The following is a 17,180-nucleotide window of genomic DNA, read 5'->3' on the forward strand; positions in this document are numbered from 1 at the left end:
TCTTTTGTTTGAGCCGGTCTGCATTTCCTGATGAGAAAACAAACCAATGCTTTTTGTAGTTGCAGTCAGTGGTGTAGTGGGCGTTGGACTTATTTGAAGCATGATTTCTTTTTTAAATAGTCTAATACATCTAAAATCATTGCCAGTGTTATCAGTTGCAAGTGTGTGTTTGTTGTAATAATGACGAAAACATAATAGGCAGATTTCACAGTAATTATAATAAAAACGTAGCTCAAGCATTTATGCAACTTGATTTGAAGCGTGTGTGTGTGAGGGGCAGAACTGTGTGTGTAGGGTGACCAGGTGTCCCGCACTGTGCGGGACTGCACACACAGCATTTTTATTATTTGTCCCGCGTCCCACACATTGAGACTATGTCCCGCATTTGAGTGATAGTCGCGCAGAAAGGCCGGATCGGTTCGCTGACAGCCGGCACCGCCCTTTATTATTATATTGTCTAAACGGCATCATGTAAATTGCGCTGACAGGCGACACAGAGGTTGATTTTTAGTCCCAGTCCACCACTGGCTACATGACCGTATGATCGCCCATATTGACGCACCTAAATCCTAAACTTCTAACAGATACAAAATAAACCGATCCTTCAGCCTCATATGAGCTCTCAGACACGTTCAAAATTAAACTGTCATCGCTGTCTGAGCTTGCTGCTGTGTGCGCCATCGTGCGTTTACATGCAGATGCTGGGATCCTGAACGGTGCAGCTGGAGCGCTGTGCCCGCATTGACGTCACCCATAATTTGGCGGGACTTGAAGAATCCCTGAGAAGATCCAGGAAATGGTCAACATTGAAGGGCAGATTAATGGTTATCAAAGTACAAATATCCAAAATCAGTTCAGTAACGGTTTTCAAGGGGACAATATTTACTCAAATTGATGGGTTTGGATGATGGGGGAAAATCGTGTCACAGGCTCTTTAAATGACCTGCTCTGCACTATCCCCAGTCTGTGCCTCGTGTTAGCATACATCATTAGGGCAACATTTAATCACCTTATTTAACCAAATGTAAGAAGAACATAGCACTTACTGTCCTAATGCTGATTCCAGGATGCCAATGTCTAACCATGTTGTTGTAAATAGTCAGTCTGTTTTTAAATAATAAAAACCTCTCACGTTGCGTATCAAAACAAAGATGGAGGCCGCCTGCCTGGATAGGAAACTGACTCGGAAACAGATTTAAATCTTCTTCATCAGGGACCTGCTTTTTTCTCCAGGTAGATGAAGATGGTTGGGACTCCTATAAACTGTGTCTGAAAAAAGTCAAGTGTTTTAAACCTTCTGGGTTCATTAAATCGCTTGTTAATGATCGTTCAGGTGTTACCTCTCTGAACCGGATGTAGCTAACACCTGTTCGTTATGCTAATGATAAATATGATATGCTAATGCCCAAGTGGCAACTAGCTAGTGAAGGTAGTGGAGCAATTATCAGTAATTTAGCCAGATAATTCATAACTGTTGGAAGAGCATTTAAGAGTGAATAATTAAACTTACCAGGTAGCCAGGAAACACGACTCTAATTGAGTCATAATGATGCTTTAATTAATACTGCTGGAGGTGTAAATACGTGGCTGTTTGCTAACAACTTTTTCTTATCAACCTAAAAGATGGTGAATCAATGAGTGATGATTGTCAGTGGTGTGGTGATATGTCAGTGTTGCCCCCCTAGTGGCCACAGTAAGCAGTTATATCACATTCTGTGACTCATTTCTGTTAGGATTTAACTAATTTAACAACTTTAAATCCACTATAGAGTTGATATTCTATTCCTCAGGCCACATATTCTGATGCATCACATAACACAGTGTAACTTGTTTTAATTGGTGTGTTCAACATGCATCAAATAAGAAAATATTGTATGAGGATTGTGTGTGATCTGCATTTTCTTTAACAATATGGTACGTACAGCTTTTGACACAAGTGACAAACAGTGAAAGCCATGCGTGCTTTGAACTTGTATCAGTGCTTTGGCTAACAACTTAGCAAACAGATGAACTGCAGAGAGTGTGCTGCTGACAGTTGGCCCATGGGGGAAAGATCATAGGATCTAATCTTTGACTTGAATGACACGGTTCATGTTGTATCAATTCCTTGGTGAATTCACTGCAGCAGTCCACAATGCTGAAACTTGCACACCTCTTTTTTCCTGTCTCTGTTTCTCTCTTTCGAATTGATGAATGAATCCACTGAACTCCCTCCAAATGTTCCTCTAATCCTTCAGAGATCCCTGTTTCCTCTGAACAGCAGGAGAGGGCAAACAGGCAGGTGTTGGGATGGTGACCCTTTATATCGTACTAGTGGGTTGGCAATTACCCCCAATGTGTAATAAAGGAGACCCCCACCTCCATACATTTAGAGATCAATACAAGCTTAGTCAATTAGAACCTACTGACTTCTCGCCATTATTGGTTTATGAGTCAAATGGACCATCAAGTGAAAACACATGAGGAATCATTACAATTACACCCTATGCAAAGGGATGTGCAGACAATTGGTTTTTTCCTTTTTGTGGCTCTCATGAATAATTAATATTTTAACTATTCATATTTAAGATAAGAAAATCCTGAAAGCTGGAAAATACTCGAAAGGATATAGCTGCGATGTTATGTTATTGACCATCAATAACAGGAATGTGAAAACACAATTCCAAATACAGTTTTTTACTACTATAAAATGTGTGAGCCGTTATATTAAAGCACATCGTGCTATGAATAGTATACCACGTGACATGGGTATAACAAGTTCAAACTGCTGAAAGGACTCAAATTAGGATATTGTTTTTGTGAATAATCCCTTTTTTTTAAACCCTGGCTTGTCTTTTTTCTTTTTACAGTGCTGCATTCATGATTTCTCCTTAATTTGAAGAATATCAGTCCAATGATCATCTCTGGATAAAAGACGCAGTATCTCCGGTAACCCCCGATCCAAGAGGGCTCTCCCAAACTTTTTTCATGCACTAATTACCTCCCATCACGTTGTGTATTCAAAATAAATCAATGCAAACCACAACGAACGATTACACTTCCCAAAATCCAGCCTAAAACAAAGAAAATGGTCCTACCTCTGAATGTAACTTTAGCGATCCTGTCACCTTTCCCCCGAAGGTGCGCGGCCGTCTTCAGGTGGACCACGAGAGCCATCATTAGTCCTCTCTGCTCAGGGAGTGATTTTACTCCACACGGATCAAACTTGAACCGTGTTGGTGCAATCTGTGTTAAATTATCTTTAGTTTAGCCGCCCCTTGCGTCTGGACACACTCGTTTTCCACACGGGCATCATGTATAGTCTAATAATTTGTGTTTTAAAAAAAAAAAAACGTAAACTAAAAACTGTGATTTAATGATATGCTCAGGTTAACATCTCCTCTCGCTGCGTGGCTGCTGGGTCTGTCGCGCATCTCCGGGCTGGCACTTGGTTTTACTCTGCTCCTCGTGCAGGAAGGGCGGGGGGTGTGCTCCAGCCTCAGTGTGGGGATGATGCTCTAATTGTGAAAAGTCTGCCCAGCTCTGGGATTTGAGGGGAAATTCTCTGCTCCTATAGTGCTGCAGACTATATACGCTGCAGACTGCCTGTCCATTTAAAATCACAAATATGTATGTGATTGTGATATACATAAATATGTTGATACATTTTGCAGTATATTCATGAAGGATCGACTATTCTAACAAGACACAGTAGCCTAATTTGCCATCTTATGGTAAATGTTGTCTGTAGGTTACTAAATAAAGTAAGTAAAATATTATTATTAGATGAATTCAGGCTTTTAAAACGTACTGTATTGTATGGTTATATCCATAGGTTGGTTATATCTTATTGTTTTGGGCAGGAGATGAGTAAAATGCAGTTGCCAGGCAACATTGTTCCCCCTTTACAATGGATAAATCGATGTCAGGGGTTAAATGAGCTTTACAGTTTTCCCTAATGCTTGGCAGTGGTTATTTTCTTCTCAACAGAAATCACATTGTTCCTGTTTGCTGTAATCCATGCATCTGTGACAGGAAGTACCAGCAGGTAGGCAGCTGTGCCAGGAGTCTTCAAAACAGAGTCAGGTACACGTATGGGTTGTGAGGGGATTCTCCAGAAGAAAAATTAGAAATAATTCACTGACCAGATGTTACAAGGACAAATGTCAAATAATCTATAGGTGCACTGTTGCATGGGCATTTTCTGTTTTCTTGTGAGGGAGTACTCAACATAAAGTGTTTGAGAACACCTGGCTTATAGCCCTTTTTGAAACATGCAATATGCTCAATTTAAGAATATATTTTATGCAAATCTGCAAAAATCAAATTAAATCATTCTTTTGTATGCACAGACTGGAGCACAACATAATTTTACAATTCAGCAGCCACAACAAAAATCTAGTTTAGAACCCATACACAAACACAAGCAGAAGATGAGGACATTTGAAATTCATCTAAAAGTAAAAGAAAATAATAATAATAATAATAATAATAATAATAATAATAATAATAATAATAATAATAATAATAATAATACAAGATTTAAAGCAGACAGCTGCTTATTAAAAGCTATAAAAAAGCTGTTGATTTATTGGTTAAAACTGTCCACTAAGTCAACAATTCTTAAATTGCATTTGCTATTTTTTGGAAACAGTGGCTGAAAGACGCATCCTCAAAGATTCAAGAGAGCCGCCAGAGGATCCTTATGTTTGTGGAAGACAAGAGAACAAATTTCAGTCTGTGATATAAACGATGAGCACAATTATTTTTAACTGACACTCAAAGAGCAAAACATCGGCTCAAATCTCCAAAACTCTAAACGCGTTTTCAGCTTTTCACACAATTTGCAAATCAACATGACACTTTTTGCAAACCACTGCACGCGTTTCTCCACGTAAGACACAGGAATCTGATGGACCAATAATCAAGAAACACGTTCCACCTGACCAAACACCTGATAGCATAATTGTTGGCTCATCAATCAGGATGTTAGCACTATGAAAAAAGACCATAGGTGAGTACTTTCTTACAGCAAATGGATGCCAACATGGAAGCAAGAGGAAGAGCTGGGCTGAGAGTGAGAGGAGGAGGAAGAGCTGGGCTGAGAGTGAGAGGAGGAGGAAGAGGTGGGGTGAGAGTGAGAGGAGGAAGAATGAGAGGTAGAGGTAGAGCTGGAGGGAGAGGACGTGGACAAAGAAGAATACTCTAATGAAATCCGGGCCACTTTGATTGACCATGATATCAACCATGGTTTGACGATGAGAGAGGCTGGACAGATATTGACTCATATTTTTTACTCTAAGTTTTTACAGTTTTTCTCGATTGCTAACACACAATTTTTTTTAAATTGCTCAGTTTCTCAGAACACTAAACACAATTCACAAAACCACACACCCAAAGTGCAAAACACCTCATTTCTCCTGCTAAATGAAGAACTGTCCTCAAAACTACATAAACACTTACCAAATGCAAACTTTAGCACCAAATATAACACACTTCATTCATAATACTAGATTGTTTGACCACCCAACTACACACTGCTGAGCATCATCTAAAGCACTTTCATCTGTTATGGGCTATGCTCTGTACATAGAGGTTTCTGCAGAGAAAGATTGCTTGAGTTTACAGAAATACAGTGAATGAAGAAATACAAATGAGTTGTTGAAAAAAATCATATTTTATTCAAAAATAACATTGTGCAACATGCATCCCAGCACATAGTTACTCTGCTTCGGATCTCTCTAAGTGTGATGCATTGTTTGCCAAAACCCAGTTTGTAACTGCTGCTTCCTGTGCCTCATTGAAAATCCTTAACCTTCCACCTGCACCTCTTTTCTCAGTCCTTCAGATAAACAACAAAGACACAGTGGTTGGTGTCTGGATTACAGAGGCAACAGTAAATCAGCTTAGATTAGGCTGAACCCTCTGAACGTCCTCTCCCTCCAACTCTACCTATACCTCTCATTCTTCCTCCTCTCACTCTCACCCCACCTCTTCCTCCTCCTCTCACTCTCAGCCCACCTCTTCCTCCTCCTCTCACTCTCAGCCCAGCTCTTCCTCCTCCTCTCACTCTCAGCCCAGCTCTTCCTCTTTCTCTTGCTCTTGCTTCCATGTTGGCTTCCATTGATGCTGTAAGAAAGTACTCACCTGTGGTCTTTTTATAGTGCTAACATCCTGATTGATGAGCCAACAATTATGCTAACACGTGTTTGGTCAGGTGGAACGTGTTTCTTGATGATTGGTCCATGTGTGAGGCATTTTGAATATCAGTGTTTTAAACCAGCTAACATGTGACTTTATGTCAGATTCCTGTGTCTAACGTGGAGAAAACGTGTGCAGTGGTTTGCAAAAAGTGCCATGTTGATTTGCAAATTGTGTGAAAAGCTGAAAACATGTTTAGAGTTTTGGAGATTTTAGCCGATGTTTTTTGTGCTTTATGTATAATTTTAGTGTGATAGCAATCGAGAAAAACTGTATTTCTATCTACTGTATTTGACAGAAGCATTGTTTTTGTTTTGCGATACAGAAACAACTGTAACTATTTGCTGAGATGCATGTTGCTCAATGTTATTTTTGAATAAAATGTGATTTATTTTTCAACATCTCATTTGTCTTTCTTCATTTACTGTATTTCTGTAAACTCAAGCAATCTTTCTCTGCAGAAACCTCTATGTACAGAGCATAGCCCATAACAGATGGAAATGCTTTAGATTATGCTCAGCAGTGTGTAGTTGGGTGGTCAAACAATCTAGTATTATGAATGAAGTGTGTTATATTTGGTGCTAAAGTTTGCATTTGGTAAGTGTTTATGTAGTTTTGAGTGCAGTTCTTAACTTAGCAGGTGAAATGAGGTATTTTGCACTTTGGGTGTGTGTTTTTGTGAATTGTGTTTAGTGTTCTGAGAAACTGAGCAATTTAAAAAGAAATGTGTGTTAGCAATCAAGAAAAACTGTAAGACAAATCTGTAATATCATATGTCACTCCATAACATAAAACAAGTCAAAAAATAAACTGTGCTTGGAGTCTGTTCAGACATGTCACCATCAGTTCTAACTGATGACAGCAGGAGCCCGTCTGACAGCACAGCGATGTTTCCCAGCAGGCACAGGGGCTCTTTAGGCTGTCAGCGCTGCTTATTGATCCTGCCAAAATATGTTGCCTGTTAGATAGAAATCAAATCATTTACTCACACAAAAATACATCATACTTTGTGACAATGGACTGCAGGCTTGACACTTTGACATGTATATTCAGCGCTTGAGTTACCTTGTTATTCTTCCTTCATTGATATAAAAGGGGTTGACAAAAAAAATGACATTATTACACAAGCACAACAAACTACATCCCCAAAGAAAGAAAATTATAGCCTCCATACAAATAGGATTCATAGCACGATTGTTCTATTAAACTGCATTCATTGTATCTGTATAGGCATACCAAATAAACTGGCAACTAAGTTAACCACCTAAGGAGCGTGAAGGACCAGTTTCCCCTCAGTGCTTGTTGTTTCTGTTTACTGAACCTCTCTATTTTTAGTTGCCATCTAAGACAGCTAATTAGATGTTTTTTCCTCCTCTCTCACAACTCCGCCAGATAAGTAATGAAACATCCAAAGAAAGTGGTAGGATATAATAATGATTTCAGATAGTCATCATAGCACCAACAGTTGAAGAGACTGTATGTTGAAGTTACACAGTATAACTTGTGTCTATAACATGGTTAGAGTGTAACACTTCAAATGACACAAGGAAATGGAGTTAAGCTGATGACAGAACTGGAACACACTGCTCATATAAACTCAGCTGGACATGCAGTCCAACCTGATCCACTGTATCAGCAGAGATGTTCCATTTCATCACAAGCATCCTGTCACCATACTCTGTGAACTATAGCAGGACTTGACATAAATACCCTCTGGCATGCGTATAAGAGAGAGAGAAAACTCTTGTACTTGTACCGAGCTTGCTGAAGTGTGCCCTTAGGAGCAATACAGTGTGTGTGTGTGTGTGTGTGTGTGTGTGTGTGTGTGTGTGTGTGTGTGTGTGTGTGTGTGTGTGTGTGTGTGTGTGTGTGTGTGTGTGTGTGTGTGTGTGTGTGTGTGTGTGTGTGTGTGTGTGTGTGTGTGTGTGTGCAAATGAGTGGTTTTCACTTTTGCAGGGTGAATATGAAAGAGACAAGTATCTGCTTTGGTACGTTTTCTTTGTTAAAAATTGAATTCCCTTTTGTGCTGACTCATCCAAGATGCGGCAGTAGTGTGTGTGTGTGTGTGTGTGTGTGTGTGTGTGTGTGTGTGTGTGTGCGTGCGTGCGTGCGTGCGTGCGTGCGTGCGTGCGTGCGTGCGTGTGTGTGTGTGTGTGTGCGTGCGTGCGTGTGTGGGTGTGGGTGTGGGGGGGTGTGTGTGTGTGTGTGTGTGTGTGTGTGTGTGTGTGTGTGTGTGTGTGTGAGAGAGAGAGAGAGATTAAAAAGAGAGACTCAATCATCACTAGTAATGAGTTTATAAGGATTTGAGGGCAGAGAGAACATAAAAAAACAAACAATAATTACTTTACGGCCCCTGTGGGAAGCGGAGAGGATCACATATTGATTTTGTGGCTATTACGGCCCCCTTTTTCTCAGTAACAAATAAAGAATAACAATATATCATGTGACTTCTTCAAATCTTGCTTTAGAGCTTGTCGTGACTTAATTAGTGTACAAGTCATGGTGACATATCTTTCCTGTAGATAGAGGCTCTCGCCAACAGAGGGAGATGTTGGTCATAGATAAGTGGATAAGCCCCAAATTGATGTTGCTTGGTGAGCCCATACATGATCAAACATTGCCAGATAAAGTACTTAATGAGAAAGACAATACATTAGCATATTCCTTCTAAATACTTGGAATTGTCAGCAAATTCACTGAGTTTAGTGTCACAGTAACCATTGAAAAAAGATAGAAAGCAACCATGTCCTTTAGATGTTTTAATCTTAACTCCTACAGCATTTAATTGACAATATTTACAGAAATAAACTGGATACATGACCATGTACCATCCACCCAACATACGTTTATAGGAAAGAGAACCTCAAATTCAGTATATGCACACGTGTGAATTGTTAGTTCTCTACCTTATTTGAGTACGATATCATACAAAAATAAGCAGGTTAGTTAAATTGACTAGGCATATACTCTTTACACGCATCTACACTTCTGTCTTTACTGCTACTGTAAACACCATTTATAATTACAACCTTATCTCTTACCTTTGAACACACCTCGACTATAGTATAAAATGTGGCGTATTGCTCCATCTAGTGGTTAACCGACTTCTTTAGAAACTTAATGTAATTATATAAGCAGATGAGACCATTTTTCGAAGTTTTGAAAACAACCACACACAATCTGAGACATTAAACTAAACCATGAGGAGAATGTGTGTGTTGGGCTTAAAGGTGAAGAGAGCATTTATGGACAACATGTTAAAGAACTAATATCTGCATTATTCTGGTTCTGGTATTAGCCTACTAGCCGCAGTCATTTTATGTCTCCCTCCACCTGCTACCAGACCTTTAGGGTGAAATCAGTGGTGTTCCCTGAAGGGGGAGACATTTTGTCAATGTTGGACTATCACTTGATCCAAAAAACAGAGACACAATGCAACAGTTTGCAGGCATATGAAAAAAAAAAATCCTATAGGAATGTTTAAATGAAATTAATTTTACTAAATGAAAACTATAAGAACATAAGCCTTCATTCACAGAGACAGGACTTTGCCTCACAGTTTACATTACAGTTAAAGTCCACTTCACAATGTAATCAGTTATTTCAAATCAGAATCGCCTGCAGAGTTTGATCTTTGATATTTATTATAATGTTTAAAACATTTTTGTTGACATAAGAAGCTAAGAGTTCAGGAAGCGGTCCCATCGGGAGAGGGCAGGGGGGAGGGGGGGGGGGGGGGCTGGAGTGTCCCAGCCCTCTGCATCCTGCTGCTGCGCCGCTCCGCAGCTCAGCGCCACACTCACTATGGCTTTAGCCGCAAGCAGGACCCTCTTGGCGCTATTCCTTACGTTTTGCGCACCTGGATGCGGATGGTCAGGTAAAAGATTTGTTCACTTAATATCTTTTGAACAGGTGCACGTTTTGCACTCGTGTGTAATTCAGTTTGATAATTGCTCGCACACTGTTGCTTTCTCCTCTTGTGGTTTATGGATCAAATTTGATTGAAAGTTGTTGCAGGTTATTGATGGAAGCTGTACGTTTTGCAGCGTTAACAGGTAGTTTCTACTCATTAATTTGGATGTTGTTATTTTTTAATGGAAAGAAAAATATATAATGTATAAGTGCGCGCGTGCATGTGTGCGCGAAGCCTATAAGATTTCCACAGCTGTTGCAGATGACATTTTTGTGAAAGTTGACTTAAAAATGAGATCAATTGTAGCCATTTATTGTGCATTAGACTATTTCATTTAGAGTGTAAAGTTCGATTTACAATGTGCAAAAAGTGTTAACAGTTACAGCAAAGAAGACAGGCTATATTGAATACTTTATGGGGGGAACATGATGCTGGCAGTCATGGAAATATTCCTAAACTCAAACACTAGGCAGATGCAGGAGAAGCTGATCAACTATCAGAATATAAATATTTCTGCACCATTGTGCTTTCTGCTGAGGGGTATCATGCCAAATGGGTGACTAATCTGGCTGAGGATAAATAACCAGCCTGTGAAACTCAGTTTCATGGGAGAAAATAAGTGGGTGCTTACGTTTTTTTCCCCTCACACTTTGATGCATGCTTTAATCAGGAGTTATTAGACAGGAACGGGTAAAATGCCCCTGATAGGGTAAAGATGAAAAGGGACTCCAAATGCTTTGTACCCTCAAGAAAATTGTAATTTAATATATTTGATTTTTTAAATGCATGTCAGCATGGTGATATATCAACTGTCACATCTTTGACAGGCACAGACGGCAGCACACATGTTTTAAAAGTTGTTAAGGTTCTGTTTGTAAAATCAATTTGGAGGGAAGGAAGCCCAACCTCCAGTGAAAATATCTAAAATATCAAAAGTGCCATAAAGCCTGGCGACAGTAAGCTGACCCTTTGGCTTCAGTTTGAGGGCCACGTTACAGTCAGTCTTTTTTTCTCCCTTTTTCTCAAACATACTCAGTCTACTTATATTGTCAGTTGATCCATATCCAGCCTCCTTCCTTCTCAACTGTGAGCACTTAGAGCATGACGTCATTGCTTTCTCTGAATATACGCAGCTGCTGTTTGTTATGTTTTTTTGAGTCGTTTTCTTTTCCATCTTGTATGTATTTTCTGACCATTTTCTCTCCAACACCCTGCTTCGCAGATTCACTTATACATACATTCACACCTGCGAGCTACTTAACACAACCACAGTTGACTGCTGCGGGCTACTGAGCAGCTCCACTGGAGCGACTTGGAGTTAAACGTCCTCCTCTCGGGCATTTTGACAGCAGTGTTTATGGGAGAGGAGAGTGTTACTCATTAACTTTCTCCACTCACATGTCATCAGCTTGTCAGTCTAGAATGTTTCAGAAAAGTGGAAGAAATTGGGCTCTCAGGAATATCTGGACACCTTGACAAGAGCAGCGCAAAAAGAGAACAGAATCATAGAGTATTTAGATAATAGATAATGTCATCTTCTTCCATACAGCAACAGTCCATCAACTCCTGGAAAGAGTGTAGAGTGTTAATGGGACAGAGAGTGAGGGGAAAGAGGGAATCATGTCTTTGCAGGCCAGTGGAATTTAATTTCTCTGCTCCACTTAACATGCTGGAATTCAGCAGAAGCACCCGAGACAGATCTCGAAGAAAACGTTCTGAATTAGGAATGTCATAACTCTGCATCTGGAAAATACGACACTCATAGAGCCATTGCAGATCGAATATATTTCAAATATTTTCCACAACACTCTGTATTTGGTCACCTGTGACCTGGCATAGCTTGACCCAGTCTCCCCACCCACCTGCCAGTTGGCTGCCTGTCAAACCTGCATGTCTCGTGTCATGATGTCATCTCTAGGCGCCATGCCAGATGTTTAAGCAAGTACCACCTGGGCCATGAGCACACCTGTCACAGCACACTTCATGTCAGCATACTAAGTGGGTTAATGGTAGAAATAGCATAAACTAACATTGTAAAGATGTCAGTCTTCATCAGTGAAGAGACCTATTTGGAATTGCAAAATATGTATTTTCATTAGGATTGTACTAGCCGGCTTTTATTGGTAAATGTCAAATGTCATACAATATTAATATGAATGCATATAGCCCTCCCAAGTTAAACAATTACTCACTCCAGATTGTTGCTTTAAATTAAAGTTGTTCTCAGTCACATTTCCCTTTTAAATTAGGCTTAAGTCATAATTTAAAAAAATGGCAGCATTTAGCATCACAGTTTAGTGATTTATGTGCAAGCGTGCCTATAGGCATGATTTCAGTCTGGTGTGTTGGATTTATGACAAAGTTGATTGCTGGGAAGAGTTTACTGAAGGTCAAAGGTCAGAGGACTTAAAGGCTAACAGACGTGCAAACAGTGTGTGTAGCCCCTGGCCAGATCTGACTCATCTAAAGGACATTGGTGATGTTGATTTTCTCTAACTATTTGCAAAGAAAGAAAGTACAAAAGAGTAGAAAATGTCAGACTATAACTTTAGAAGGTTGGTTTATTAAAATGAACAGGAAAAACACCTTTTATCACTTAGGTGAACTTAGTTTTTGGGCTTCAAATCACGCAGCATCTCTCAACGGCAACATATCTGTTTTAGAATCATTCCCAGTCAGTCTTGATCATCCAAAGAACATTGGACATATCTTTTACAAAGTATTTCCACTGTTGATAGTAAGGTCTCTGAATTGTCCAGTCCCTTTTTACTGCAATTTAATAAACATATATAATAAAAAGTAATAACCTTTCCATTACTGTACATGCCTCCAGGTCCTACAGTTATTTGAGAGAAAACACCCGTTTGTGATGCCATCAGAGCAAATTATGAAGATCTAGACAAGTACTTTTGTATATCACTTCAGTCTTATTCTTAAAAATGTCAAAGACAGGACAGTCTTAGCTCGAAACTGAACTACTACCTTGTTAACCTCCACACATTCTATCTTACCCACACACACAGGCACACACACACGCACACGTACGCACACACACACACCTTCACCAGTGATCCTGTGTTGATGGGAGTTTGTGGAAGAGGACAGTTATTAGGGGTTAATGGCAAACTCATTGGGGGTGAGCGGGGGGTCAACGTCTGTGATTTTGTGTGTGGGGTGAGAGGGTGCACTTGTAAAAGTGGAGCACATTGCAGGTGCATGAGTGCAAGTATTTTCTGGAACAGTTTTACAGGAGTCCTTTGACCTCAGGGCTTACCTATGCTTGTTGTACCAAACTACACATGCACATACACGCATGTCTGTCTGACTCTCACTCTTTCATACACACACACACAGACACACACACATATATTTTTTAGAAAGAAACTGTGACATTATCACCCTCAGGCCTTGCCCTCATTCTTCACATACTTATACCTTTCCACTGTCTAATCCAATCACACACTTACTGTCTGTCTGTTAAATGTTATATTATTGACCTGGTTTCCCATGGAGACGCCCTGAAACAAAGCCTACCTCTGATGTTACAACCACTCAGTTGCTTAACTGCTTCCCAAACTGTTTATTCTTGGATGGAAATCATGCATCTGCTCAGCTTGAAGGTCTGAGTCTTGATGTAATCAGAAATATCTGGTTTGCCCTTGGATCACACGTTTCCAAAGAGGGCCAAATCCCAGAATGATGTCCTGACAGAGGAGCAGATCGCTTCCTACGTAATACATGGCCTCATTGGAAACTGGGAAGGAGGGATAGAAGTGTGTCCAGACTTGTGTCGGCCACGAACAGACGATAAAATTGACCCCACTGTAACCCTGCATACATGAGGATAAAATGAGTAAGGATTGTATGTTGTTTTGGAAGAACACTCTCAAACTCATTCATAAACTCTGGTTTAAATCAGTGGTGACAGTGAGGAGACAACCATTTAGCAGATACTAAACAACATTGTGGGCCACAGAAGAGTTGCGACCATCTGTAAACGACCGCACACGAGGCCTTAGCGGCAAGTTTTTATGAATGTGAGAAATAACATTGCAGATCCAGCTGGGCGCACACCTGCAGACAACAAGAACTGAGAGCAATGAGGTGATTCTGAGAAGATGCTAAACCAAAACGTCTGCTGTTAAACCTTTGGGGAGCGCTGACAGCCCTAAGGAGCAGCTGTTTATGATGTTTTGGACAACACTCAAAATTATATGTGACAGGGGTGAATAATGAGCATGCAAAAAAACCCTACTCTTGTCTTTTTAGAAGAAGATCCTCTACATTTAGCCAAGGCTTGAATCCTATTTTTTTATATCCCCTCAAATCTTTTAAGTATTTCAGCAACTTTTAGTTCTTTCTTTGCCAAGTGCTAAACGTAAGACACCCTTCAGGAGTCAGTGGAGACCAAAAATGAGGGTCAAATGAGACTTACAAAGACAGCACTCCAAATTATTATGGCCTGTAACTTGTAATGTATGTAATTGAAGCACACAATTAATTCAAGTTGGCAACAGCTGTTTCATATTTGTCTTTGTGTCATTTGGTCATTTGCAGCTGCGTTGCAACAAGTAACATCCAATTTAACTTGTGCTGGTAAAACACATTCAAATCTGTGACTTAATCATTGTGGTGTTAATATGGTGTTAATATCACCACTGATTTAGCTAAGGTTAATGATTCATGTATGTGAATGTTTTAATTAGTGTTGGTAGCATCCTGATATCAGAGTCTCTAACTGTATAACCATCTTCTAAAAATGGTCCACTGAACAGAACGACTTGCACATGGATTGATTTGAGGTTTTCTGTATAGTTCATTGGGTCAGGGTTGTAAACTATAAAGTGCTTTTTTTACTATGCATCACATCTTTCAATATGTCCCCAACAGATGTAGAGTCAGCTGAGGTTTCAACATCCATTCAAGCACTCAGGCACAAGGCCATTATTTTGCGTACGAATCAGCTATTTGTAATTTCTCAAATGGTTGTTTGTTGTCATATTTCTTTGTATGGATTTCCTTTTGTGGCATTTTTTCTTCTTTCATAATTTATCCTGTTTACATTTTCATTGGGGATCAAATCTATATAATTCTCAGTGGTTTCTTCATGGTTACTTTACTTCATGATCTGGGTGTACTGATGGTCTGTTGAATATTTTCGCTGTTGCTTTAGCATGCAAACCAAAGGAAGAGAAAAGAGTTTTGGACCAAAACACAGCAGTGGTAACTATTTTCTTTGTTTTGTGTACAGTACATCGAGCCAAGAGGGAGACTGAACATTGCTTATTGTCCTGAGCCTTGAGCCATCCAAACAAATCCTCACTCATTTATTTAACCATCAAATGAGTTTGTATTTTTCAGGGCTGCCTTACACGTATGCTTCATCTGAATCAGAGTTACTTTGAATGCCAAGTATAATAAATCCAGGGGGAATTGTTGAGGTGGCCCTGCATAAAAGGTTTATAAACAGTAGAAATAACATTTATTTCATAATTTGTAGGGGCAAGAAGCCTTTACGACAGGAGAAATAAACTTTAAATAAACTTTCAAAATAAATGTTTTACAGACACAATTGATCCTGACGTCATTTGTTTTGCAGCAGAGAAGCCCCTGCGGTCACAGAATGGGAAACAGACATCTGTGGATAAGAGCCTGAGGGAGCGCTGGGAGCCGTCCATTCATCTCGATGGAAGACCTGTGGACCGCTTCGTCATCAGCTCCAACAAACCCACGAGGTCTCATCGCTTCGCTAAAATCGGAAAAGACAGTAGCCCTCATCTAATGGAGGATGTAGGTAAGGCAGAAACACAGAGACAGTTAAAAAAGGAGAGTGTGCGAGCAAGATGTTTGGAAAGAGGGACTTAATATAATCACAAGTGGACGTTCCTGAGGGACCTGGGGAGTGGTGGCAGTACTGCTCGACAAAAAGTCATTAAGAGGAAAATAAATGGACAGAAAGCAGGAACAAGACATTTGGCTTAAACTATGGAGAGAGCTTTCAGATCCCGGAGTCCTGCACTTTGTCAAAACAAGTGCCAAGAACGAAGAGGGGGAATATAAATCTGGGTACGAAGCAGAGAGGACATGCAGGGGGTGAAGTGTTGGCACACGTGTGCATGTACAATTCAATATTGGATGTGTTGTCATCCAAGATAGCCAAAAAGAGCACTGCGGGCGTATTTTCCCTAGCTTTTACACAGAGATTATTTTAGGCTTTAGAAAGACATTATTTTTAACATCGCTTCTTATTTCCTAATCCCTCCTTGTTAAACGGCAGGTTTTTATATTTCAATATTCTGCAGTGTTGACACAGTCTGGCCTGTTTTTGTCATTATTCCATTTTTTTTTCTCTGTCCCTGCCAGCTCCAATCCTATAACCCGATGCCTTGTGTTGTGGTCACTTGCTTTGTGTGTGTGTGTGTGTGTGTGTGTGTGTGTGTGTGTGTGTGTGTGTGTGTGTGTGTGTGTGCGTGCGTGCGTGCGTGCGTGCGTGCGTGCGTGCGCAACAAGTGTGTTTGGTGGTGGAGAGTGTGGTTGGGGAAAGTGTGGTGCCAAGTGTTGAGTCATGCATTGTCTTGTATAGTGTGTCAAATATGCATCTATATCATCCTTTGTGTTTATGGGCGTGTGTGCGCTGTTGCGGTCTCTCCAGCTCCGGTGCAGCCTGCCATGAGTCTCTGGCAACCGAGGAGCACGTCTCAGTGTTGCTTTTCCAGAAATTCCTTGCAGATCGTGTGTTCTTCCCTCAGCAGCATGAGAGCAGCATCAGTCATCATAAATAACACCGTGCTGTTTGCCTCCACATCATTAATGTGTCTGGCCAACCGCTGTTAGAACAACACAAACAGAGAGATTACTTATCAGTAAGGACAAGGTGGAGGTGGAGACATAAAGAAAACAACTTGACTTTTTTCCTCACTGACAAGAGGAGAAAGTAGATTACACAAATGTAAAACCTGACCATAAAAAGTAAAACAACATTTCGATTTGAACTTGTGTTCAACAGGTAAAAATGATTCAGTAAATCTGATTTTCTTCTTTAACTTGTTTACGTTACTTCACGTTTCTTTTCTCGACATCATTCAGT

The 17,180-nt window shown here is 40.2% G+C and overlaps 2 protein-coding genes across 13 annotated transcripts in view; one reads left to right on the forward strand and one right to left on the reverse strand.

Moving 5' to 3' along the window:
* Window positions 1-3,360, reverse strand: part of otofa (otoferlin a) — an 85,463-nt gene extending 82,103 nt beyond the window's left edge. For 8 of the 10 annotated variants that reach the window (XM_079641872.1, XM_079641871.1, XM_079641878.1 and 5 more), the window contains exon 1: window positions 3,078-3,359. In XM_079641872.1, coding sequence (XP_079497998.1) covers window positions 3,078-3,159 — 82 coding nt within the window. In that variant the 5' untranslated portion in view covers window positions 3,160-3,359. Of the gene's footprint in view, window positions 1-3,077 lie in introns of all 10 variants that reach the window. The other 2 variants (XM_079641879.1, XM_079641873.1) reach the window with 1 other exon arrangement.
* Window positions 3,361-9,967: 6,607 nt separating this feature from the next.
* Window positions 9,968-17,180, forward strand: part of fndc1 (fibronectin type III domain containing 1) — a gene marked incomplete at its 5' end in the record, with an annotated part of 33,391 nt that continues 26,178 nt past the window's right edge. For 2 of the 3 annotated variants that reach the window (XM_079643494.1, XM_079643496.1), the window contains 2 exons: window positions 9,968-10,057; window positions 15,693-15,887. In XM_079643494.1, coding sequence (XP_079499620.1) covers window positions 9,985-10,057; window positions 15,693-15,887 — 268 coding nt within the window. The remainder of the gene's footprint in view (window positions 10,058-15,692; window positions 15,888-17,180) is intronic. The other variant, XM_079643495.1, reaches the window with a different exon arrangement.

Source organism: Notothenia rossii, assembly GCF_949606895.1.
Source record: "Notothenia rossii genome assembly, chromosome: 8".
NCBI classification, from domain to species: Eukaryota; Metazoa; Chordata; class Actinopteri; order Perciformes; family Nototheniidae; genus Notothenia; species Notothenia rossii.